At 35.0% G+C, this 27,426-nt stretch overlaps 1 protein-coding gene across 3 annotated transcripts in view; it reads left to right on the top strand.

Annotated features, from left to right (window-relative positions):
• Window positions 1-27,426, top strand: part of NAV3 (neuron navigator 3) — a gene marked incomplete at both ends in the record, with an annotated part of 285,289 nt that overhangs the window by 197,464 nt on the left and 60,399 nt on the right. For all 3 annotated transcript variants that reach the window (XM_084254829.1, XM_084254828.1, XM_084254827.1), the window contains 8 exons: window positions 6,177-6,309; window positions 7,308-7,578; window positions 8,371-9,079; window positions 11,062-11,550; window positions 14,549-14,590; window positions 15,961-16,121; window positions 18,212-18,400; window positions 21,301-21,353. In XM_084254829.1, the coding sequence (XP_084110955.1) occupies window positions 6,177-6,309; window positions 7,308-7,578; window positions 8,371-9,079; window positions 11,062-11,550; window positions 14,549-14,590; window positions 15,961-16,121; window positions 18,212-18,400; window positions 21,301-21,353 (2,047 nt within the window). The remainder of the gene's footprint in view (window positions 1-6,176; window positions 6,310-7,307; window positions 7,579-8,370; window positions 9,080-11,061; window positions 11,551-14,548; window positions 14,591-15,960; window positions 16,122-18,211; window positions 18,401-21,300; window positions 21,354-27,426) is intronic.

Below are 27,426 nucleotides of genomic sequence, written 5' to 3'. Positions count from 1 at the left end.
ATAAAGAAAATGATGTTTCAGCTGGTTTCTAAACTAGTTACTCAAACCCCTGTAGACGGCATAGTCAATGAACAGCAGTAGGATGAAGGCAGGTTTTTTTTTTTTTTTTAAATAGTGATAACAATCGTGTATTTTAGAGGTGGAAGGAATTTTTTTAACATAAAATAAACTTTAATATATTGACGCTGTTCCATATTTACATTTTTTTCCAATTGGTGAGAGAACTATGGAGACTATACCTGAGGGGAGAGATCAAGTACTGCCTGAAAATTAACAATAATGTAGGAAAATAAATTTTTTAAAAGTCTCTATTAATGACCTGTTCTTTGTTTCTTGGTAGTAGAATGTTTTCCCAGGGAAATGATGAAAAAAATCTTTGCTGGAATATAGTACATTGCTTTCTATCAGTGACCCCAAAGTAATACAAAATTCACACTTCAGTGGTTACAATGTTCAAACTTGACAGGTAGTGTATTATGTTTGCCCATAAAAATGGTATGGTGAAAATCTAAGTGCGCTTGTGCTCATTTAGTTTTGAGGAGATTATTAATATAACATATTGGCACCAGAGTACAAAGTCTAGAGAGTTGATTCTCTGTATTTATTATTATTATCAGCATTATTTGTATTATTATGCTAATTGTATAGGTCTTTTGTCTAAATAATATTTTAAAGAGAACTATCTCCATATATCTAGTTTAAATTGCTATAAATATGACAATGGGAAACAAAGCTGGGATGTGATAGAATTTTTTAAAGTGGTGCCTTAATTTTGTTATGCTCATGTTATCAATTTTTCTCTTGGAAACAAGAAGCATATCCAAAAATTTTTACACAACGATCTCATGGATAAGATTACTTCATCTTTCTTTTAATCAAATGATTTATTATTAGCCAAGAAATGTTTAATAAAATACTTGAAGCTTGTGGTCTGGGATATATAATTATAATGTTTTCCAACTTTTAGGTTAGAAGAGAAAGGATTGGTAGTTATGGTTTTGTTGTTGTTGTTGTTGCTATATGTATGAGAAATTTGATAGTGGACCTCGGATGTGCCAAAATTTTTAGGAGTGTGTTTATCCTTTCATCCAGTCTTCTAGATTTTTTTCTAATTCTTCTAACTCATGTACCTAATATACATATATTAGGTAATCATCACTGTGGTATACAGGAAAATCTCTACATTCCTGACCATAATTACATGAAAGTGTATCATCCCATATAATTGCTGAATGTCCACAGGTCTCCAGCAATGCACTGGTTGGACACTTTAATTACATATCTGCAATTATCTACATTATTTACCAATGGCAAATTTGACTCCCAAATTTGCCTTTAAATCATATTTTTAAAATGTTAAATTTGATTTACATTTTAAACTCTTTGTTTTCTTGAAGTTCTTAAAAATTGAACCAAGGATATCTGAGTTGTAATCTAAAATTCATAAGGGAGACATTGGGGGAGGATTTAGGACTTTGTTCAAGACAGTCCAGTAAAGCAAAGTGAAGTCTAGATGACTGATAACATAAATGCGGATGGCATCCAGGAATCTAAACAAATTATTCATGTTTGGTGATGTAGAGTTCAAATAAGTAATTGCTATGAGCATTAAGAATTGGGTTGAGCTCTATAATGTTAATAAATGAGGGAGTGAGACATACTAATATGTAGAGGAAATGCATTATGCTGTTGGAAACTATGACATATAGTAGGTATTTACACCATACTTTTCCAATAGTACTATACTAATAGTCCTATACTATAGTTGTGTTTTCTAAGTAGTTATACACTATATAATCAAAGCATTCAAAAAGTACACAAACATTATTTATATGACTTTCTTAGTTTCCTTTTTATCATCTTTTAAATATCTTATTCATAATTTATTGATAACCTGCTTAATTTTAGAAGAGACTTGATACAGCTTTTATATACTTTATTTGAAGGAAATGCATATTTTTATTCTTATTCATACTCTTATTCTTATTCATACTCTTATTCTCATTCATATTCTTATTCTTATTCACAGCTTTTTTTCCCATTTATAATCATTAATGGCCAGAAACAGGATTTCTGGGTCAAATCACATGCTCTTCTGGCAGAGTCTGAGGGTGTTTTCTCACGGTTTACTGATCCTGGTGTTAATACTCTTGGGAGTTTGCACCAATCGGGTCACTGAACTTGTACTGAATCTGCATTTTCTTGTCTAGTGACGAGGGCAGCACTCTCCTTTTGATTTTTTTAAAAAACTAGGTAACAAAAAGATATTCTTAAAAAAATTAGGGCTAAGAAATGTTTTTATAGAAATTAGCAATAACATTACTTGGTTGACAGCATTCTCATGATTGTAGTTGAATTTGGGTTCGAACAGAGTACATCTGGAGAAGTCAGTAGTACACATTTATTTTATTGCTGGAATATTTAATGAGTTAATCACTTGGGATTGAGATTGCTATTAAATGTCTAAAGTGTAGAAATTAGTATTTTTTTTAAAGAAAATTGCTATATGTTATATGTATAAGTAAGGCAGTTGACTTGGCAATATGACCTATAGAAGAAATTGATTGAACCTCAAAAACAGGTGTGCGTTGAAAAATATACATTGAACGAGGCTAGCATATTCATCTGGAATTAGTTTTAAATTTGCAAAATTATTTTAACAATTTTTGTTAATATTTTAGAAATCTTCATAAAAAAGCAGAAAGAAAAAAGAATTTGAATATACAACACATTTGTTTTTAAGTAGGTCTGCTTCTAAGTGTGAAACCAGGAATGAACATAGAGATCAAAGCTACAAATGCATTACTAGATGTATAAAATGTATCCCTGCTTCTGTTGTGTTTGTTGAGCATTAATAATATAAATAGTGGGCCTCCCCGGTGGCGCAGTGGTTGAGTACCGGGGCTGCAAAGCTGCCCGCAGCCTCTGCAGCGCCAGTTCGATCCCCGGCCACCAGCAAGGGTCCCACATGGCGTGCAGACCTCTCCTGCTGCGCCTGCTGCTTCCCTCAGCAGTGTACTTCATCAGTTTGCCTGTTCTGTTCCCTGCTCTGGCTCTGGTGAATTCTGTCACCCTCCAGCGCTTCTGACTGTACCCAGTGCTTGAATAAACAAACAAATAAATAAACAATCTTTAAATATATATATAAAAATAGTAAAAGGCATGCCAAAACAATAATTTTCTCCTTAGAATACTTAGCAACCTAGTGTATATCAAAATAGTAATTTGCCAAATGGTTACCCAGCTACATTTTTTTAAGATTTATTTATTTATGCATACAAGAACTGGGGTGTAAGTGAGAGGTGCGGGGGGTAGGATGAGAGGATTCAACAGAGAGAGTGGGGAGCAGAATCAGGTAGATCTACTGAAACACACTGCTGAGGGGAGCAGTGGGCAAAGCAGGAGAGGTCTGTTGAGCCATATGGCCAACTGGGGATCAAGCTCACGCTGCAGTTGCTGCCGATAGCTTGATAGAGCTGTCTTTAACCCCTGCATCCCAGGGAGGCCCCTTAGCTACATTGTTTTTTGACTTTACACACAGTAAATTATTTTTTAAAATTCCTACAGTTCTGAATTTTAATATATGCAACAAGTCATGTTCAGGCATCACAGGAAAAAGAAACCTTTCCACACTTCTCACCATTGGCAATCGCTAATCTGTCCTACATTTCTATAGTTTTTTATTTTACATAATGTCACATAAATGAAACATATGTGAAAGTTCTCAGCAGTTTTATTCATAGTATTGTAAATTTGGAAACAATCCAGTGCATAAATGGAAGTTATATGAATAAGATACAGATTTGTAATTTATTGAACTGTCCTAGATTTTTAAGAAAAATTTGCCTGTGATAGATATCTAACCTGGAGGAGATAAGGAGTTGCTCTTTTATAAAGAAAAAATATAGTCAAGAATTCTTAGAGCATCTTAATGAAATAAAAGATGAAAGGATGGAGAAAATGTATTTATGAGATTATGTAAATTATAATTTTGTATATAAAACTATTTTCTAGGAATCATTTTTTTCAGCTTAATTAAATAAACATGATTAGTTGTATCCTAGCAGGTGGAAATTCTGGTATATACAAAATCAAAGATGAAAGTCAAAATCACAGAACTTCAAGATTAGGAAAGACTGTTATCTGTCAAAATTTGTTATTTTAAGATTGCCTAGTAAACAAATATGCTTAATTTTTTAATCAAAATGTACAATTTATTGCTGGATTCAACCTAATTCAACATTATTGAATACCAGAAATATTTTCAATATTAAGATTTTTCATTCATTTCACAAATTGCTACTAGTCATTTATTTAATAGTAGATGTCATATTACAGGCTAGAATTATACAGATAAATAAAACACAAACACTAACTTCATATAATTCTTTCTGTAACCAAAAATATAGAAAAGCACAAAACATTGTTACAAAAGGTGATACCTGCAGCTATAAAGTAACATTTACTTCATCTGATCACACCTGCAATGTGGCTATCATGAAGAAAATCTTCAATCATTCAAATAAGTGGTAGTAGCTTTGTCCCAACATTTTATAGTCACCTCTATTATAAGTTACTGTTTTATATCACAGTCAGTTATAATCATTTGTTTAAATCTTTGTCCTCTATAATGAAGAATCTGTAAAGGCGTCACTGGTACATTGGTGCAAGAAGAGGGAAGTAGGGGAGCCAGAAGCTCAACTAACTTCGGGTCATAATTCCTGGGTATTCAGTCCCAGCTCCATCATGGAGACATAGGCACTTCATTGAGCCTACCTGAACAAAATTCTTTCATAATGCCTGCCTCATAAATTCTGTGTGTGTATGTGTGTGTGCATGTGTGTGTGCATGTGTATGTGTGAATAGCAGTTCATGATTGTACTGACCACTGTGAAAACAGTCTTAGGATAGTATTGAGACAAAGATCATGAACTCAAAGGAAAATGAGAAACTACATTTTGTCTTTGGGATTTGAAGAAAATTAGTTTGAAATAAAACAAAACTTCTAAAAAGTCCTGAGAAATCATTTGAGGTTAGATGATTTGAACCCATAAGCATGCAGTCATTGTAATTCACTTGCTTGCCATTTTCTAAAATGAGAATGGAGAAAACATGACTGACTAATATAAAGTCAGAACAATTATGAAAGAAATCTGTTAGAAATAGATAATAGGAAGAGACATAAACTAGATATAAGAGTTAGGAATCAGTAGATTTAGAGAACTGAACGTGTTGAAGACTTTAGTCGAAAAGTACCATTGTAGAATTTGAGATCTTGGAGGTAAAGGACTTTGACAAGATGGAATAATATAAGGTATTATGGAATGGTTCGTATAATTGATTCATTTGTTTTCTATTCAACCCTGTGAAATAGGAAAACAGAATGGCAGGTTTAAGTAAACATACTAGCTATTCATCTCTGAAAAGGCTCAAATGATGGACTAAGAATTCCTTGTTCTGTTACATCAAGCTAAATTTGAAAATGTGTCCATGTCTATTGCATTTGTTATTTACATATATTTTTATTCTTATTTTAGAAGCCTGAAAGTTTATGCCTTATTTTGAATTCTTTCATTTTTATCATTTTAAACACAATTTTTTTGTGTTCATGTGAGACTTTGAATGGTTTTAAAATGTATGTGGGTATTATAGTCTAGTAAGAGCTGTTCATTTAACTTTATAGTCACTGATACTAGGATTTCCATTGGTAGAAATTATTATTAGAAATATTGATTCTACCTTCCTTGCCAGAAAACGTTACTTTAAAAATGCCCATTAAGAATTGTCACCATTTTGTTTAATTTTGCTCCCTGATTACTGAATATATTGTGCTCAGTATTCCTTTAGACTTCATTTTGTGTAAGTATAAATGATTGCCTTTCTCTTATTCTCAGTAAAATATTTGTAATAGTGTTTTTATTCCTTCCGTAAAATTTCCCTGGATCCTGAATCTGCTTGAGATACTGATTCTTTGCAAATATCAAATAAGGTTATTCTTAGAACTGCCCTCAGTTCTTAATTTAATTTAAAAAAAAAATGGAAGGTAAGTGATTTTTCATTATGAGGTTAAAAGGATTGTCTTTCCAATGTGCATGATACATGTTATCTAGTAGTACAGATCACTTGCACTGTGTGTCAGGTATTGAGTTCATTGCTGTTGCCTGTCTTGCCTGTAGCTGGGATGACAGTAGTTCCGTGAGCAGTGGTCTCAGTGACACTCTCGACAACATCAGCACTGATGACTTGAACACCACATCCTCAGTCAGCTCTTATTCCAACATCACTGTCCCTTCCAGGAAGAATACTCAGGTGAGGATTGCCTTTCTCAACCAGTGCTTCTTTCAGTTTTTTTTTCCCCTAAAGGTTTTTTTAAAAGGTTTATTTTTATTTATTAATGCATGTAAGAACTGGGGAGTAGGCCAGAGGTATGGGAGGTGAAAGGATTCACCAGAAACAGAGCAGTATAGACAGATCCACTGAAATACACTGTTGAGGGAAGCAGCAGGCGAGGCAGGAGAGGTCTGTTGTGCCATGTGGGTTATCTCCATGGCTGGGGATCGAACTCATGCTGCACTGGCTGGGGATAGCTAGATAGGGCTGAGACTTTAAGCGCTACACCACCAAGAGTGCCCTCCCCCCAAAGATTTTATATTAATAAAAATGTAGTACAACCTAACCTCAACCTAAAATATATATTTTAAAATATAAAACCTATTTTTATATTTATAAATATAAATATATTTATATTTTAAAATAAAATATAAACTGAAGTAGCTTGTGTATATATCTATATTAATATAGATATATTAATATTGATTACAATCTATCCCAGAAAGACATACATTACTGTATTTCTCTTTATAATATTGATATATTTGTTTAAAATATAAAAAATATTTTAATGGTCATATGAATAGTTCCAGAATATATTTAAATTGATCTCTGAAATAAGATACTGAATATCTTGAGGGATAAATCAAAAATGGATATTAGATAATTAAGTTTTATCTTGTCTTACTTTTCCTTGTTAGATTTGACATAGAAAATTCATTTCTCTCTGGAGTGTTTAATTGGATTTTCTGCACTTATTTATTCTGACATTGTCTAATATGTGCGAGTGAGAATTATGCAACTAAAGTTAATGAAACTTAATTGAAGACAGATAAAAATAGAGAAGTCTTGGAATCCTTTTGAAATATAAATCAGTGCCATTTTTTAACCAGTTATCTGAAAGTACTTTCTAATGCCTAATTCACACTTTACAGAATATTCTGCATGATTTTTTTTCCTTAATATTTTCTTCCTAGCTGAAGACAGATTCAGAGAAACGTTCTGCAACAGATGAGACATGGGATAGTACCGAGGAACTGAAAAAAACAGAAGAGGATTTTGACAGCCCTGGGGATAGTGGGGGCAAGTGGAAGAATGTTTCCTCTGGACTTCCTGAAGATGCTGAGAAGGTGGGGCAGAAAGCGTCCCTGTCTGTTTCACAGACAGGTTCCTGGAGAAGAGGCATGTCTGCCCAAGGTGGAGCTCCATCTAGGCAGAAAGCTGGAACAGGTGCACTCAAGACCCCTGGTAGGCTTGTCCTTCAGCGTCTATTACACAAAAGTGATCTAATTTATTATTTCCATTTTTCTTTGTTCTCTTTAATAATACTTATTTTTTAATTAAACCAGATCTCCATATTGTTAACTATTTTTTTCTCTCTAAATCCCATGTCCTTTATCATGTAAGTCCACATGTATATAACAATCCAGGCATTCTCTCGAGTGTCCCATCATAACTTAGGACTACTTTGTCACAGTCATTTCTAGACATGTAGAAATAAAGCAAAAAGCAGGATTGCTTTCATGCTGACTTCCTTATGAAAGTTAGAAAGTGAACATATGAAGAAGGACATATGAAAGAAGAAAGTGAAAATTTTTTGCCAAATCCATTTTTTAAAGACTCCCTTTTTTAAAATAGTGCCTGATTTTAAAAACTTCCACCTGAGGTACTGATGTAACAGGGCACACCACATATGATGATCTTGCAGAATTCAAATAAATTATTTTTCTAGCACTTAGATTGATATGATTAAGTGCTGTCTTTATAAATGAGTTGCAAGATACAGACAAAAATAAGCAAAATATGTGTTTTCATTTTATCTTCTCAATCTCTCATCATTCCTCAAATAGACATGCTTTATAGCTTTGCACTCAATTCTCGTCACATATTAAAGTATATGTCAATTTAAATCTAAAACAATGAATATTTAGGAACTCAAGTAATGTAAATATGTATTCACATTTGACACATTGTTTGAAGAAATGTATTATGAAATCAAAATGTGCAGGTACACATGTTTATTTATTTCTCATTAACTAGGAAAAACTGATGATGCCAAAGCTTCTGAAAAAGGGAAAACTCCTTTGAAAGGATCATCTTTACAAAGATCTCCTTCAGATGCAGGAAAAAGTAGTGGAGATGAAGGGAAAAAGCCACCTTCTGGCATTGGAAGATCAACTGCCACTGGCTCTTTTGGATTTAAGAAACCAAGTGGAGTAGGGTCATCTACTATGATCACAAGCAGTGGAGCGACCATAACCAGTGGCTCGGCAACGCTGGGGAAAATCCCCAAATCTGCTGCCATTGGTGGGAAGTCAAATGCAGGGAGAAAAACCAGTTTGGATGGGTCACAGAATCAGGATGATGTTGTGCTGCATGTTAGCTCAAAGACTTCCTTGCAGTACCGCAGCTTGCCCCGCCCTTCAAAGTCCAGCACCAGTGGTATTCCTGGCCGAGGTGGCCACAGATCCAGCACCAGCAGTATTGATTCCAATGTCAGCAGCAAGTCAGCTGGTGCCACCACCTCGAAACTGAGAGAACCCACTAAGATTGGCTCAGGGCGCTCAAGTCCTGTCTCTGTTAACCAAACAGACAAGGAAAAGGAGAAAGTAGCAGTCTCAGATTCAGAGAGTGTTTCTTTGTCAGGTTCCCCCAAATCTAGCCCCACCTCTGCCAGTGCCTGTGGGACTCAAGGGCTTAGGCAGCCAGGATCCAAGTATCCTGATATTGCCTCACCTACATTTCGAAGGTAAGGATGGATTAAGCGATGCTGGGGAAATATAAACTGGTTTATCTTGGGATTTATATGTCCTATATTCTATGCTATAAAATATTTTTATGATATATATACACACATATGTGTGTATACACATGTATCTGCATGTCTATCTCTATCTATATATATTCTAAGATGCATGTATCTTAAAATCTTTTATTCATTCCGACTACAATGAGTTTTAACATGTTGTTCATATAAATAGCTAGCAAAATTACTGTTGAGAAATGCAGTTTTACTATATTAGGGACATAGCATTTTCTAAGAAGCTTAAAGCAGATGGCAATACCTAGGGATAGTAATAAAACAAAGTAACAGCTTGTAAAATTTCCATAGATTTTCATCCCTTCTTTCCACAAAAACCAAAGCAAAATGGTTTTTGTGACTATTGACTGTTACTCATTTCACTATTTATCATATTGCCGGTTCTCAATGAGTTGATCATGAATCTATTAAATAGATGAATTTGTGCTCCTAGTAGCAAATTACACTGGACAAATTTATATAATACCATACCTTGACATACTCAGGAAAATAAAAGTATCGTATGATTGACAGAATTTAAAGAGAGTCCAGTGTTTTGAGAAGGGTAGCAACTTAAGATGGGCTGGTTTTCCAACTCTTCATCAGCTTCATTGACAATCAGCATAAGATGATTTTGTTTCTGAAATGTCACTGGTATTGAAAACATGAAGGTCTACTCAAATATAGCTCTCTTTTTAAATACAGTAATGTGTTTTAAGTCACAGGAAAATATATACCGTTCAAGACTTAGGACAAATTGTTTCAGTGTCTGTTTCCTCCTCCGAAAAGCTCGAGTATGGTTTAGATTCCATTACATGTTAAGTATTTTTAATGTTTGTTTTCATTATACTGACTAAACCCAGAACCTTGCTATCTGGGCATTAGAGGGTCTTGGAACATTACTCTTACATTTGAAGCAATCTCAGCTACATGGTTGTTTGAAAAGCCTAGTGGTTATATTCCTGAAAAAATGTTTTTTTGAAATGATGTTTGTTGTTGAAAAGAACAAGCTATGACTTGCAGAGTGACAATATGTATTTCTGTTGCTTAAATCAAAGCTAATAGTGCCCTCCAGTGGTCCATTACCTATGAAACAATTTCTCATATTCGTCATAAATTTTCACTATAGCTATGAATTTCATTGCAACTTAATTAGTAATCATTGTGCCATTACATCATATCACTTTATTTCCATATTTACATAAATTCAATTATATCATTTCCTTCACTTACAAAACTAAAATGTTTTCTGAACTAAACTCCAGTATCCAACTTAGCACCAACTATGTTTCAAATCACTATTATAAATATATATGAATAACACTGGCAACCTATATAAAACACTTTGGTCGTGGGGAAAATACAGACAAACTGATCTGTTGCCAACAACATCCAATTTTGTTCCTAGAAAACTAATCTCTGATAGTCACTCAGGCTACCACATATGCAACATAACTTCCTACATCTGCCTTAAGCGCTTCTGTAGATTTTGAATACAATTTTAAAATGAAAAAAAAAAAAAGAAAAATTGACTCTCACACACCGAATGCGTAGAAGTTGTTTCATTATAATGGTTTTCTAAATAGGTAATAGCAAGTACAGTCAAATTTTTTAACTTTCTCGAAAGATTCTCATGATCCCTTAAATTATAAAAGCCAGGGATTTTCATGCTTGATTTGCTTTTGTTTTGCCCACTTCCCTTCCTCTCCTGGGTGGCAGCCCAGTACCAAATTACTCTTCTGGTGATATGAAAGATTTTTGGCACTAGCTTAAGGAGTTCAAGCTCATAAAGTTCATTAACACAGAGACAGGAAGTGCTTGGTAGCTTGGGTCTCCAAAGCACACTTGACTCTGTGTACTGTAACCCTTAATATTAAATGTGGATATTAGTTTCTTGGAACAACTGAAGTTGTTATTTGTTTTTCTTTTAGGTTGTTTGGTGCCAAGGCAGGTGGCAAATCTGCCTCTGCACCTAATACTGAGGGTGTGAAATCCTCCTCAGTAATGCCCAGTCCTAGTACCACATTAGCGCGGCAAGGCAGTCTGGAGTCACCGTCGTCTGGCACGGGCAGCATGGGCAGTGCTGGTGGGCTGAGTGGCAGCAGCAGCCCTCTCTTCAATAAACCCTCAGACTTAACAACAGATGTTATAAGCTTAAGCCACTCATTGGCCTCCAGCCCAGCGTCGGTTCACTCTTTCACATCAGGAGGTCTCGTGTGGGCTGCCAATCTGAGCAGTTCCTCTGCTGGCAGCAAGGACACTCCGAGTTACCAGTCCATGACTAGCCTCCATACGAGCTCTGAGTCTATTGACCTCCCCCTCAGCCATCATGGCTCCTTGTCTGGACTGACCACAGGCGCTCAAGAGGTTCAGAGCCTGCTCATGAGAACGGGTAGTGTGAGATCTACTCTCTCAGAAAGGTGAGCTTTCCTGGAGGCACTGATGAAGTCCTCACCCTGTCCTCCCTGCACCGTGCCTACCTCCTTCTCCCATTAAATTCCTTTGATCGCAGTAGGAGTGCCGCTATGTAAGAGTTGTAAGGTTGAAGAGCTATAAGATTGATGAGACTGGGCTTATTATTTATTATTGCAGGAAAAAAAAACACTATTAAGATCAAATGATTGAATAATTGAGTTTCTGTTTATGAATGCATACATATATAACCAATAAGCAACCTGAAGAAAATTCAAAGTATGTTTTATATACTGAGTGATGTTTTCATTGATTTTTCAATGAAGATATTTCAGTGATTTGGCTTACGCTCCAGGACAACTCAACTCCTTATGATAATTTCAGTATTTTTGAAAGATCAAATGCAAATGCATTCTATAGTTATGCTCTGTTTGAGCAATATGATAAATTTGCTTTATTAGCATCTCTTTGGAAAAAATAGCCGGTGGGTCACTGGGGAATCCCCACTGAATTGAAAGAAAAAGTCAATTGTCAAATATGAATTCTTAGAGAAAATCATAACACTGGTGACATTTTTAATGGGACCCTTGCAAGTAAATGGCATTGCGGTATTTCCTATTGGTTTAGTGCATTATCGTATTTTTTTAACTTAAAATTGGAGTCGTATTGAGGCATTCAGTACCTAAAATACTTAGCAGAAAGCATTATTGTTGACCAAAATGACTCTTGATTCTTTTCCCCCAATAAATCCTCTTTAGATATTTTGGTACTGACTCTTTCCCCCAGGAAAATGTCTTGAAACTGCCACCTTTTCCCTGATAAACTTATTGCTGTTTGTTTCTTGGCATACCTAAAACCTTCAAAAGGGGTCTTGGCCACATGTCTCAACTGTGTTATTTGTGAAAACACTAATGGTCACTTAAAGTGCCTGATATTGCAACATTTTTAGATCTCATCAGTGATCTTGCTAAGTTATAATTAAACATTCAGTAAAATGTTGAAAACACTAAAAAAAAGTCCATGTTGAGAGACAGTATGTCAAAATGTAAATATTTTAAAATAGAGCTGATATATATATATATAATTTAATATATTTATGTATATAAGTTAATAAGTGTTTACAGTTTCAGATTAGTTTGATATACATTTTGTAGCTCTGTAAATTGATAGTTTTTCATAAAGATTTCATTTGTGTTTAAATTGCTTTCAATTTAAATATCCTAAAATAATAAAATGTGTTTTTAACAATTTTTCCTCTAGCTGCCCTATGTCATTGATGACTTTTGGGCCATAACCAATCAACTCTTGTTTTGTTTCAGTTTTTGTTTTGGTTTGGTTTTTTGTGACCTTCCCAAACTTTAAAAATCATTTAAAGTAGTAATGAACTTTACGGACTTTTGACTGGTCTTCTGGCAACCCTGCCTTCACATTCCTGCACAGTACCTATGGCAGACAGCGCTGGTCCTTTCAAGACCACTGACTAAAATCCCCACTTCATTCATTCCTATGCCTGCTTGACCCTAGCAGGTGTATGAGTTTGCAACCTTTGAAAATTTGTGGAAAGGATGGAAATAATGTGGAAATAATGATGATATTAAAGCATCATTAATATCCATATTCAAATACATTTCTACTTCAAGTTGTAACTTAAGTTCAAAATACATTTAAATGTATTTTTTCCTGAATTTTCTTTCATTAAATTCTCTGCATTATATAAACATAGTATTCTACAACTGAAGTCATTAGCAAATCAATGCATATTTTCAATTTCTTCTGTAGTGTTGAGCTTTAATAAATTTGCACTCAATAAAGACATTTCTAAAATAACTTATGACCATATTAATGGTTTGACACAATGTAATTCAAATTTAGCAGTATCTGAGATTTGCTCAGTAAAATTCCTTCTTGTTTGCTTATCCACACTACTAAAAAAAAGAACTTCCATAGTCACTATATATACCAGAGCTGGTCTCTACATAACATAGTATTTATGTGGACGTCCCAATAATTAAAGTTAAAGTTGTATAATGCCTTTGAATGCTTTCTGTTACAGTGCTGAAAGTGGAGTACACAAAGAAGAAAACATTTCAGCTTTGATTTTTAGTCATCAAATTTCAAGTCAATGTGCTTGCATTCATGTTATATCATCCCCATTATGCATATCTTGTGTATCTAGTTTTGATCATTTGAGGTTCTCATGGAAAGAGCTTTTAATTCTGCAAATTCAAATGAATTTTATTATTTGGTTATTCACATGCCAGAGACTATAACAGAAACTGCTAGTTTTGTCCCACTTAGTTGACCCCAATTCCTTTATTTCCTTTATTCTGTTTCTCATTTTCTTCATACATATCTTTTCATTCCTTTGTACAAACCATTGAGAATTTTTTTAATAGAGATTTATAAATTGTGTGGACTTTTACATACCTAATTCAGAATTTCTAAAAGAGAACAGAGTTTAAGATATTAAAATAGTTTAAGCACTTCAAGCAGATGCTTATTGTATTATTATTTCCTCTCTTATATGTTAATGGGAATAAAGCTGCCTTTAGTTTTTGTTAAAAATCATTTGAAGATAAAAAATAAGGATTCAAATTTGTTTTACATCTTTGTTTTGTTGCATTGGAGGATGTCATTGGAACTTGTCACTTTAACTTAGGCAGTGCAGATCTGTCACATTCTACCTTGATTCTCCTGAATTGGAAATCATAATAGTAGTCAACTGAATGAGGCGGAAACAGCTACCATAGCATTAAGTAGACAGAATCCAGAGAAGAAATATGCTAAATATGATTTATGCTATCATCTAATATTCCTGTCATCAAATTATTCTTGAATGTGTTCTAACAATGGTCATCTGGTCATCTTTTATTGACCTTTACAGCATTAAGTATGTGTTACAAAATTTTATTTTGTGTAGTTCAAACAGGGAACCATTTCTGTTGGATGTGTTATTTGGAAGTTTTGTTTACATTATGTCCTTAGGGGTTTTCTTTGTTTTAACAGCATGCAGCTTGACAGAAATACACTACCCAAAAAGGGACTAAGGTATATATTTCTCTCAGCACAATTGCTGCCTTTTTCTGTTGTTATGTAAACTTTGTGTGCTGTCTATCTTCTTCTTCCTTTGTTTGTTTGCAATGAAGTACCTGACATTGATTCTAAAATCACATTTAATCTTGATGCTTTCTCTTGTATGAGACTTGGGTGAAATAGCACTCAGGTAAAAATGTTCACAAAGGCTGAGACTCAGTAAATTAAATCCTGGGTGAATAAGTTTCTTGGTAGGTGTGAGGGGGGTGAGACAACAACTTTTGACCAAAGGTGAAAATCACTTCTGAAAATTAAAATAAAATTAACTTCCTTCAATTTTACATCTTGGAAGCATGTGCTTGCAAAACCTTCAAAACCCTTATAGTCTACAGATGTGGACAGTTAGTGTTGAAAGGTTGAAGAATGCTCTAGCTTGAATCAAAGAAATATATTTTCATCACCAGAGGACAAATATTGTAATTAAGATTATGAGTTAAAATTAATCCTTTTAGTAAAAAGCACAAAACAATTTTAATTTCTATTTTTTCAGGAACACTGATATCTACCATCAGTTAGATGTGAACTAGTCTAGTGTTACATAACCTCAAAATAACTGTGAAACTCATCAATTTAATAAATACTAATACCTGGCCATTCTTTTACACTTTTATCTCAGGAGAGTGTATAGAGCAAAATACCTATAGAGGTATAAGACTGTATGGTCATGGTAAATTGTTCTTTGATGCTAGGAATTTGCTTATTCTCGTGTCAGTGAGCCCTGGCCAGATAGGTCTTTGCCTATTATCTTTTTTCTAATTGCTTGGCAAAAGCAATGTAGTTTAAAGTTATATAATTCGAAGGTTTTGTTGCAGAAGCTTATTTTCCAATAAAGTGAGCTCATTTCTCCATCCTTTTTAAAAATCCAGATATCATATCAGTGGCATTTTAACTTTAAAAATTTTTTTTTTGTTTGTTTTTAAGAGCTGTCAATATGTGTTTCCTTTCCTTCACCTTTCTGTAACCGTCAGTCCGATGCCCCTGACTTCTGGCCTACTGCTGCTCATTGTACTTGGTCTATGTTTTCACCAGCCCCCACCCCGCTTCACATTTTTTCAAGCACTGTGCTTTTCTGTTCATTGCTTATGATTTTCAACTCCATATCTCACAGAAGCATAATTTTCTCCTCAAAATCCTTTTTTTTTTTTCCTGTGAGATTCAAACAGATGGTATCAAATCATCTGGAAGAACTAAGCAATTATAATTAGATTCAATCTGTTGGAGAATATTGTTCAGTCTGAATAGGAAGCTCCTCAATTGTTTTCTTGTCCTGGAATTGCCTTGCCCTTGTAGATATGCTCAAGTGTCTTAGCTGTGCTGTTTTGCAGATACACCCCGTCATCTCGACAGGCCAGTCAAGAAGAAGGCAAAGAATGGTTGCGTTCCCATTCTACTGGAGGGCTTCAGGATACTGGTAACCAGTCACCTCTGGTTTCTCCTTCTGCCATGTCATCCTCTGCAACTGGAAAATACCACTTTTCCAACCTGGGTAAATTTTTCTTAAACATTGATTCCATTCTGTTCCTTTTACCACCCCACCTCAAAGGAGCTGTGGTATCTCTCATAAAAATTGTCCATTTATAGAGGGACTAAAGATACCCTAGCTATGAGAAACCCATATGGTGCTGCAAACCTCTCCTGCCTCACCCGCTGCTCCCCTCAGCAGTGTCTGCAGTCCGTCTGCCTGTTCTGCTCCCCACTCTATCTGGTGAATTATCTCACCCTCCCATGCCTCTGACCTGTACCCCAGTTCTTGTATAAATAAATCTTAAAAAAAAAGATACCCTAGATATACCTTTTATCTGTAGGACTGTTTGCTGTTCACAAAGTAATTTCTAAACATTATGCATCTTACTGCTCAGGACAACTACTTGACATACATAACGCTGCTGTTATTTTGCAGTCTAGGCTCCTAGGCTCTCAAAGGTATTTGGCTTGAAAAAAGTCCACAATCTTTAAGGACCAGAGGCAGTGATTGACATCCAAGCGCCTGACTTCAAGCCTAGGAGTATTCTCAGCCAGACTGAACTGGTCTCTGCTCGCTGAAGGGATCTGCCTGAAAACACTCTCCTGTCTCTGCCTCTGTCTCTCTCCCTTTCTCCCCACCCCTTCAGTCCTTCTATACCTTCCTCCCTCCATCCATCCCATTGTCCTTCCTGACACTCCTTTCTTCTTGTTTTTTTTCCTTCTTTCCTTTTCCCCCCTTTTTTTTCCTTTTCATGGACTATGCACTTTGCAAATTTGCAAATCCATAGTTTCTTTTTTATTATATTTCACATATGCACACATAGATGCAATTCTTAGTCTTATGTTTCCTTTTTCGTCTTGTTTTACTCGTCCATAACTACGCTATCAGAGGGTTGTTCTCTGAATTAATTCAGTTAATATCTATAAAAGCATCTAGTAGAGGGTCTGGTAAATAGGAGATAGTCTCCTTCAGTTACCTCATTGTCTTTATCCTTCCTATTTTACATTGGCTTGAGAGCCAGTAATTAATTACAAAGCAGTGTAATGCCTATGTCAAAGAAGAAAATGATAAATTTTGAAATGATAGCAGACTAATTCCAATTTAATGACATAAATTCCCCAAGGTTTTGAAAGTAATCAGCAGTTCATATCTTAAGAGATCCCTGCCTGATTATTCTCAGAACTGAATCACCTTGATTTTCTTAAATATTGATGTTTATGATTAATATCTATCTCAGTTTTTTTATTCCAAATTTTGAAATAGTACTGCTTCCCAAAGTAATTGTGCATTCAGTCAAGCATATCTTTTTTAAAAAAACATTGATGATTATCAGTTGGCCTAAAAAGTTGAGTGTCCTTAGAACTATTTGGCAATAGACACTAGGTAAATAAATTCTTATTTCAAATTACAGACTCAGAGTACTACTTTGGAAGCACGAAACACAAGTTTGTGACCTAGGACTTTTGACAGTCTTAATGTGACACTCTGGTCTAAGACACAGTAGAAAGTAGCTTTATGTGATTAATCTTATGATGAGCTTCAGATACTTTATACATTATATTTCACTTAAAGAAAAAAGTTGTCTTCTTCTATGTAAGCTAGCTGATAATAAAGAGAGTACTGACCATGAACTTATATAAATTCAGAACTCAATATGATTGAAAGCCTTTGCCTGGAAGATTAGAATGGCTTTTCTTGAGAAATTTGTTTTTCATGTATTTTATTTTCCTTTCTATTCAGCTTTTCTCATTAAAATGAAATATTCTTTGCTAAAAAGAAACCTGCAGACTGTGGGGAGACTCTCTTTTCTTTATGATAGCCAGCAGAAAATGTCATATTTCTAGCATTAACAGTAGAGGCTATTTGGTGGCTGTGTTTACTATTGCTTTAAAAATTGACACACTTCTTGCCATGATGGTGCTGGAAGAAAAGATATAATTCACTGTAACTTCTTGAGCATTTCAGAGGCAGACTCTTGGCCTACCTTAATGAAGACATTCTATACGTTCACGTTTCCATAGAGATTGGGATCACATTCTCACTTGCTATGAAGCTACTATTTTCATCATCCAAATCCTGAAATAATAAGATATATATGCTTTGTTTTTCAGTGAGCCCAACCAATCTGTCTCAATTTAACCTTCCTGGCCCCAGTATGATGCGCTCAAATAGCATCCCAGCTCAGGACTCATCCTTTGATCTGTACGATGACTCCCAGCTCTGTGGGAGTGCCACCTCTCTGGAGGAAAGACCACGTGCCATCAGTCATTCAGGCTCATTCAGAGACAGCATGGAAGAAGGTAGGCGTGGTGAGGAGTCAATACAAAATTACTTTATTTAACTCTGAGATAAAAACTTATCACAGTACTCACATCTCAAGGATTCCTTAGAGTGAATAAATGAGTAAATATATCTCTGAAGCTTGAAGAAGTTTTAGTATGCTTTACCTTCTGAATTTTATGTATTTGGAGATGTGCCAGAACTTATTTAGGTTGATAGTTGACTCTCGAATACTTAAGAATAACTCAGTGTTCTCATACAGCAAGCTACAGAATTTGAGGGATGAAATGCCCTTGTGTATAAAGTATCAGAGTGAATGTTTTCTTTCACACCTCAGTTAAAGAACTGTAAATATACATAAACTGGAAAACATCACCACTTGCTGCTGATTTTTATTCTCTATACCTCCCCCTGGTGTTAGTTTTTGTTATCATAGCATTTTAAAATTACATCCAATTTTTGCTTTATAGGTTACATTTTCTTACTCAGTGCAATAAAGTTCTCACCTGACCTAACAATGTCTTTATAATTGTAAAGTTTAATGACTACTTTTTAATAAAATTATTTAAGAAAATAAATATACTTAATTCATATTTAAATGCATGTAATTTTCTAAACTGTATAATTTCAAATGCTAAATTCCACAATAATATTTGAGAGATTTTCCTCTTTATCTGAAGGTGTGATTTGTTTTAAGTATCCATAAAGGAAAATTGTGGTACACCTATATGAAACATATCACTAAGGATAAAAGAAGGTTTACATGAAATTTCAAATTTATTAGAATGAAATCAAATATGAAACTGAACATGCAAGTCTTTAATGCAAGTCTTTAATAATTATGTATAAAAACTGTATATCATGACACATACAAGGGTCTAAACCCCTGTTCAACTGTTTATTTGTGGTGTGAACTTGGGCATGTTTATTAATTTTACTGTTCCTAATTTTGTATTCATGGTTTCCTAAGTTCGTCATGGGGATGAAATTAAAGAAAAGTTCATTTCTTTCTCTTTTCCTTTCTTATATTTTTATTTAGAGTCTTTTCTAAATAAAAGTTTAGGCAGTAATAAAAACTGACTCATACGTTTCAGGACACCACTGTACATTTAACACACTGGCACTAAATCCTTTGACCACAGTTGCCACTGCCTTTTGGGAAATTAACCAAACCACTGAGTTCATTGTGACAGAGAGTGAATTATACCCTGTGAGCCTGCTGATTACTGCAGTGTAGATAGACAAAATAGAACTAATCTGAAATGTAAATTTATTGCTTTTCTGAAATGATTCTATCACTGTATTCACAGAGGGACCTCTTATAATAATATAAAAACTTGCTAAGCATACTCATGGCTTTCTGGAGTACCTCATTTACAGACAGAATGCAGTTTATATGCTGGGAATTTCTGGTCTTCTCTCTATGAGGATTAAATAACCGGAATAATGAAAAACTCACCTGAGTGGGCAAGATGCTTTTTCAGTGCCCCTACATTAAATACTGAATTATTATCATTCTTAAATTGTGGTCTGGAATCAACAAATTATTGGACTGGATGGAAGGTAGTAATGCTGATTGTGAGAGGAGAATCTTATATACTATAAGGTCATAGACCTATAAATGGTAACAGAAAAAAAAAAAACTAAAAATGGGATCTTCCTATTCATTGTCCACTTTTGTTCTTGTACATCACTCTACCATGCTTCATTCATACCAGTGATAGTAGACATGGAAAGAATATGTTTTTTTTTAATGACTAATGTTTTGCACATCTCAGAGTAGTGGTATTTGCTCAAACATCTGGCAGTCATCCTTCATTCCTCTTTTGACCCACATTTTTCTAGTCAAATCAGCTTTTAAAAGGGTCTTCCTGATGTCACTTAAATTGATCCCTTTTTTGTCATCTGCAGCCATGATCCTACACAGCTTTTCAAGACCAGGTTGTGAACTCTTGCCGCTGCTCCTATAGTACCCAGCACATTACCCTTGATAGTATTCCTATTACACTGTTACTGTTATCTTTTTAGTTATATGCCTTTCTACCACCTCTTGAGTTCCTAAGATAATGCCAGTTATTTTGTAGTCCCAGGATCTAGCAAGTTCCTGTCACATTGTATGTGTTCAGCTATGCTTTTTTAATGGATGAATAAGGGGAAATTACTTTGTATTATCCTACAATGAAAAGAGAAATAATTTTTTGACGACTATAATTAAGCACATTTTTTTTACCTTTTGGGGTAGTGTCCAAAAATTTAGATGTGCAACAATATAAGCAGCCTATTACTTGTCCTTAATGGTATTTTGCTCTATCTGGATTAAAAACTATGCATTTTCATTCCTAATTTTAGTGAGATATCATCTTGAAATATGTTTCTTTTCTACTATGAACATTACTAAATAAATAGTAATTCTCCATTTCAAAGAGCATAATCAGCTCTTCATGGGTTATGTTGAAATATCAAGTAGGATAAGATGCTTATTGCCATGAAATTTTATGCACAAAAATTCTGAAAATGGATTTTTGGTGTCTAAAAATGAAAGTAAGTAAATAAAATACAGTAAGTTTTTTCTATAGGTTTAAAAGTTCACGACAGCTTTAGTTTAGATTTCCATGACTTTTTGATTATTTTTTTAAATGTGGTAGTTTTCTAAGACTTTCCATACATGCCACATGCACTTGAAGGCTCTTTCCTGTCAATTCCTGTCTATAACAGGATGAAGGTTGTACATTAGGGGACAGCAGGATTTGTCTTTGTCTTAACATTTTGTTCTCCAAAAAATGATAGCTAACTTGTCAGATTCTTAGTCTCACTGTTATTGTTTATTACCTTAATCTCCTTGTTACTTCACTTTTCAATAAAACTGTAATGTTTCTGAACAGACTTCATTATTTTACTCTCTTGTTTTTTGCCTTCTTAGTTCATGGCTCTTCGTTATCACTGGTCTCCAGCACTTCTTCTCTTTACTCTACAGTAAGTATTGGTTGTTAAGAAGAAATTTTGACCTTTGCCAGGTACATGAATGATAAAATACATTGACATTTACACAGACGTTCCATAGCAAAATAGGACATCCTCTCAACTACTATAAGCCAGCAGGTGCTCCCCTGGCCCTTCTCTGACCCACTGGGTGTGCTTTCACTTGAGTTCTCTGTACTCATTACAATCAGTGTGTAAATGGAAATGGAATACCATAACACCTTTTGAGGTAAGACTAGGAATATCTGAAACCATGTGCTGTGCTCTACCTTGATTTCATAATATCGGCTCTTTTTCTTTGTTTTGGTTCTCTGAGGTATGACTGGTAATTATTGCATGTTATTTTCTCCATTTTATTTTTAAAATTTTTTTAAAGATTAATTTATTTATACAAGAACCGGGCCACAGGCCAGATGTGCAGGAGGGTGAGAGGATTCACCAGAGACAGAGTGGGGAACAGAACAGGCAGACTGACTGAAATACACTGCTGAGGGGAGCAGCAGGTGAGACAGGAGAGGTCTGCTGTGCCATGTGGGTATCTCCCCAGCCCGCTGGGATGGAACCCGCACTGCAGAGGCTGCGGACAGCTTCATAGCACTGCACTCAACTGCCTGTGCCAGCAGGGAGACCCTATGTTTTAAATTTTTTGAGATGATTGTGCCAATGACCTAGCTTTTTTTTTTTTTAAAGATTTATTTATTTTATTTACACAAGAACCGGGGTACAGGCCAGATGCATGGGAGGGTGAGAGGATTCACCAGAGACAGAGCGGGGAACAGAACAGGCAGACTGACGAAATACACTGCTGAGGGGAGCAGCAGGCGCGACAGGAGAGGTCTGCTGCACCATATGGGACCCTCGCCTGCAGGCCGGGATCAAACCAGCACTGCAGAGGCTGCAGACAGCTTCACAGCGCTGTGCTCAACCGCCTGCACCACCAGGGGAGGCCCGTAATGACCTAGCTTTTTAAAAAATACATATTCTGAATAAGAATGTGATCTAATAGCATGTGATTTCTTAGGAGTGCAATGTAGTGCATCAATTTATTTTTCTAGTGTGTGAAATTATATTTTGTTTTTGCCAAGATGAGTTTTCTGTCCACTTGGTATAATTTTGTCCTTTTAAATAAATTATGCTACAGGAATACATACTTTACAAGACGATTCCTTCATGCCTAGGGAAGAGTGAGGTATATTAACTTCTGAATCTCACTGTGACTGGAGTTCTATGAATAATCCTTAATCCTATATTAAAAGGTTCATGAAAAGTTCACAGCCTCAGCTGTTATTGATTAGTGACACATTAGGCGCAATGCTATTTTTTTCTCTCATTTTCATTAAATTCAAATATTATGGCCTTCTTTTTGTAAGTTAATCTTACATATTTACTGCTTTAGATAGCTATTCAAGATCAGACTATCTTTGGCAGAAGCAAAATTTTTCTGACATTTTCTTTTTTTAAGATTTATTTATGCATACAAGAGCTGGGGTACAGGCCAGAGGTGTGGGGGGTGAGAGAATTCACAAGAAACAGAGTGGGGACCAGATCAAGCAGATTGACTGAAGTACACTGCTGAGGGGAGCAACAGGCGAGTCAGGAGAGGTCTGCTGTGCCATGTGGGTTGCTCCCTGGCTAGCCAGGGATCCAACTTGTGCTGCAGAGGCTGCGGATTGCTTTATAATGCGGTGCTTAATGCCTTGCACTACCAGGGAGGTCCATCATTTTCTTTTTAATGATTAAAATGACTATTATGTCTAGATTAATCTACTATTTTAGGCAAATGGATAAAAAAGTGAGAAAGTTGAAATTGTATAAGAACACAAAGCAACTATATTAAGGCACAATGTTCCTCCTGTTGTCCAGTGTCACTGCCATTGGAGAGAGGTGCTTTGACATTGCAGTTGAAGTCTATCTGTAACATTAAAAGATGCAGCATCATTCTGATCAAATTTTAAATATATACAGAAACAGTTTTTGGATAAAAAACATTTTCTTGAATCTTAAGAAAGACTCCCGAAGAAAACAACATGGGTTGAGGAAAAACTAGCTAATTATATCAGAGTCAGGAGATCTTTGTGTGGTCTGAAAATGTTCTATATCTGCGCTGTCTGACACAGTAACTCCTACCTGTATGTGGCCATTGAGTATTTGAAGTATGTCTGGTGATAACAGAGAAAATGAATTTTTAATTTTGATGAATTTAAATTTAAATGGGCACATGTGTCTAGTGGATAGTGCAGTTCATAGGGAACAAAGTGAGTACATTATAAAAATTTTAGATAGATACAAATGGATATCAACATAGTAAGGATAATTAGTAAGTGTAAATGAGAAGTATTATATAAAGAATACTCTATGGAATGGGAACAGAGATCAACTAGGCCATGGTGTTAAATGTGAAAAGAATGGGTTAAGTGATTAAGCCACTTGAGTAAGTGACATTATTAGAAAATTTAAATATCTGTATTAGGAAATTTAAATATTTGTATTGAAGCAAATTAAAAAAAAACTTGTATATGTATACTTGAATTGATAATCTTAAAAAAATACAAATTAATGATTCATGCTTATTTGGAGGACTAATAAAGAGAAAATCAGTGATGAGGGAAAGCTACTTTGTCTCTAGTCTCCTCTTATCATGCGCTGAGATTTCATGGGCAATGAGAAAATATCTGTGAAAGTGCTTTTCAAGCCGTGAAGTGAAAAGGCCATTTATCATTATTTTTCATGCCTTTCTAAGGACAGTGGATAAAGATTCAGTTGATTTGTATTCTTGCTAGCATTATCAGTAATTATTGTGTGACATCAGGCAAATTGCCTAATTTGTTTTGGACAATACCTTTAAAATAAAATTGGAAAACAACAACCAGGTATATACCATGTATCTCATGGACTTTCTGAATAATTAGAGAAGATTAGGGACATTGTATAGCATAAATATTTTAAACTGTAGAGTTCTAGGGAGTATCATTTATATCATGACTTTAACCTTTTGAAGTTATGTCCTGTTACAACTGATACAGCTATGCATGGTACTTTTTCATAAAAAAAATATTCACAGGAAAGATGTGGGTTTTTTTTGAGGAATTTTTGGCACTCCTTGCTCTTACTAGACAGATTACTACTTTCATTAACCAAGAGTTTATATCATATTTACTCTTTCACTAATTTATAGAATTATATATGTTGCCGAAAAATATTGCAAACTAGCAAAGATTTCTTGTTGCAAAGAACATTTACCTTTAAAATTCAGCAATCTAACATATCCTGTTGGAAGGATTCTTTTTTTTTTTTAAAGATTTGTTTATTTATGCATACAAGAGCTAGGGTACAGTCCAGAGGTGTGGGGGGGGGGGTGAGAGGATTCACTAGAGACAGAGTGAGGAACAGAACAGGCAGATTGACCAAAGTACACTGCTGAGGGGAGCAGATGGGTGAGTCAGGAGAGGTCTGCTGCACCATGTGGGTGGCTCCCTGGCTGGCCAGGGATTGAACTCGTGCTGCAGAGGCTGTGGACAGCTTCATAGGTTATGTTCTAACCCTTTGCGCCACCGAAGAGGCCCAGAAGGATTATTTTTTCACACAACTCTTTTAAAGTCTCTTTGATTACAATTTAGTAAATTTTTCAAATTATCTTTTTGTAGACTTGAATCAATTACCTTATAACATTTTTGTTTAGAAAGATTCAGGAATGTTGCAAATTAATTGGAAATCACAGGCCCAATCTGATCTGCTAATCTTAGAGTCTCGGTTTGTTTTAAAATGCCAGCTAACATTTTGAAATCTGGAGCTTTTACCTAGAAATTAAATTTTCCAAGTTCCTTTAAAAAAAAAATATGATTATCAGAACTGCTAGTAATAGACATGCAATTTTGCAGTGATTGGGCATTACGCCCTTTAGATGTTGTCGGTGTATGTTCTCAGGTCCATTGCCATCTCTGCCCCCTCTCCTTTCTGACAGTGAGCTGAGTTTGCATTGTTAGTTATTGCACTGTTGCATATATCATCAGAAAGAAATACCCCTTATCTTTATCTTTATGAAAAGTGGAAAATAAAAGGGTCTACGAAGGCCATTTTTTTTTAAATTACCCAGGACACATTTTATTCTTTATGTCTGGTCCTGTTAAGCATTTGAGTTTTTATGCTTACTATAGATGTTTTCTAATTAGCTGTATATTTAAAAATTCTAATTTTTACTGAGAATCAAAATTGTATTGCTTTAAAAAGAGGAAGCGGAAGGTTTGGTTCCTTGTGGATACCATTTTAGAATTTCCTAACACATAGCTATTATTAAATATTTTTTAATAAGTTTGAATGGATGAGTGAATAACCAGTTCATGGCTTACAGAATAAAGTATAATCTGATAAGTCTTTGTTTGGAAAGGTGTTTTACATAGTTTACCATCTTCAGTATATTGGGCTTGCTTCAGAACCATTATTTAAAAATGGCAAGCAATCGCATTCCATCATAATATCATTATCCTATGTTTAACCCACTGGGGAAAAAAATCAATATTCTGATTCACTGCTTCAGCTTTATGGTAACATCTATCCAGTATTAAGAACCACAGAGTATAAAAAGGAGGCAAAATTAAAGAAAAGGATAGTTCTGAAAAGTCAGTAATGAGAAAAGTCATTAGATAGAGTATACATAGTATTAATATGTAATGGTTATGCTTAGGACTGGTACATAGACCTTATTCAGGCTTTATAAATAAAAAAGTGTGATGGATATAAGAAATAGAATGCTTAATTATTTTTTAAATATGTAAGTTTTTTTTTTTTTTAATGAGCATCACTTTTATATAATCTTAGCAAGCCTGGAAGCAAGATTTTGGAAGAATAAAATGGCAGTAAATATGCAAAGTACTAAGGAAGCTGAATAGTCATAGTTATTTGTGTCATATGTCATAAGGCAAACAACTTTCAACTTTTAAGTTTATGACATTTTTATCTTATAATTCCCTCCCTATTTCTAAACCAATTCAGAAGCCTACTTCTAAACAAATCCAAAAAACAAACTTTGTATGAACCTTTGAAATGATCAAAATTAAAAATAAAATATTGTAAACCTAAAATTGAGATACAAAGTACTTAAGCTTTGTAATAGCTTTTATTTATACAACACAGATTTCTTATAAAGGCTGTTAGATTTCTACTAGTTAATATCTCTTCATTTAATCACTGTAGTATGATATCATACATTTTTTAAGAGTAGAGAAAATATAGAAAAGATTAATGTTTATGCATTAAATTATTTTGATATATATTTAACTTTATTTTATGATTTCTGGAGGAAAAGGAGATATAAACATCAGTTATTTTTGCAATTAATCTGGAAATGTCCGAAAAGTGGAGATAAGAGATAAGAGATGACTGTCTTCAGCTATGTATTTGCTCAAGGCAGTGAGCTGACTTGTACACTGCTGAGCAGTAGTATGCATTCTCCAGGTTTTTCCAGAAAGAGGGAGCTTCCCAAATATAATGGTGCACAGAACTCATTGTCTGGCATTTTGTACTCCAGCACAAGTAAGTAAAAGCAGTGCTAGGACTGGGCCTTCCCGGTGGCGCAGTAGCTGAGCGCTGGGTTGCGAAGCTGCCTGCAGCCTCTGCACTGCCGGTTCGATCCCCGGATGCTCCCCGGCCACCGGAGGAGGGTCCCACATGGCGCGCAGACCTGTCCTGCCGCCCGCTGCACCCCTCAGCAGTGTACTTCGGTCCTTCTGCCTGCTCTGCTCCCCGCTCTGGCTCTGGTGAATTCTCTCACCCTCCCGCGCTTCTGACTGTGCCCAGTGCTTGTATAAATAAATAAAATAAATAAAACTTTAAAAAAAAAAAACAGTGCTAGGACTTATCCTCAACTGAGGTCAAAAACACCCCACAGCAGCTCTAATTTCTGTAAACTGAATAACCAAAGATATTTATCAACCACACTTACCATTGCCTTCACGCTGGGCATTTGGCTGACTAGCAACCCAGTAAAGCTAATTGATAATCATTAGGGAAAGGAAGAGAAAAAAGAAACTAATAAGCCAATTTTCTATGATTATCATTAGAGGTCAATGTT

This window comes from Talpa europaea, assembly GCF_964194135.1.
Source record: "Talpa europaea genome assembly, chromosome: 15".
Lineage (NCBI taxonomy): Eukaryota > Metazoa > Chordata > Mammalia > Eulipotyphla > Talpidae > Talpa > Talpa europaea.
This window is presented reverse-complemented; position numbering and strand designations above follow the sequence as displayed.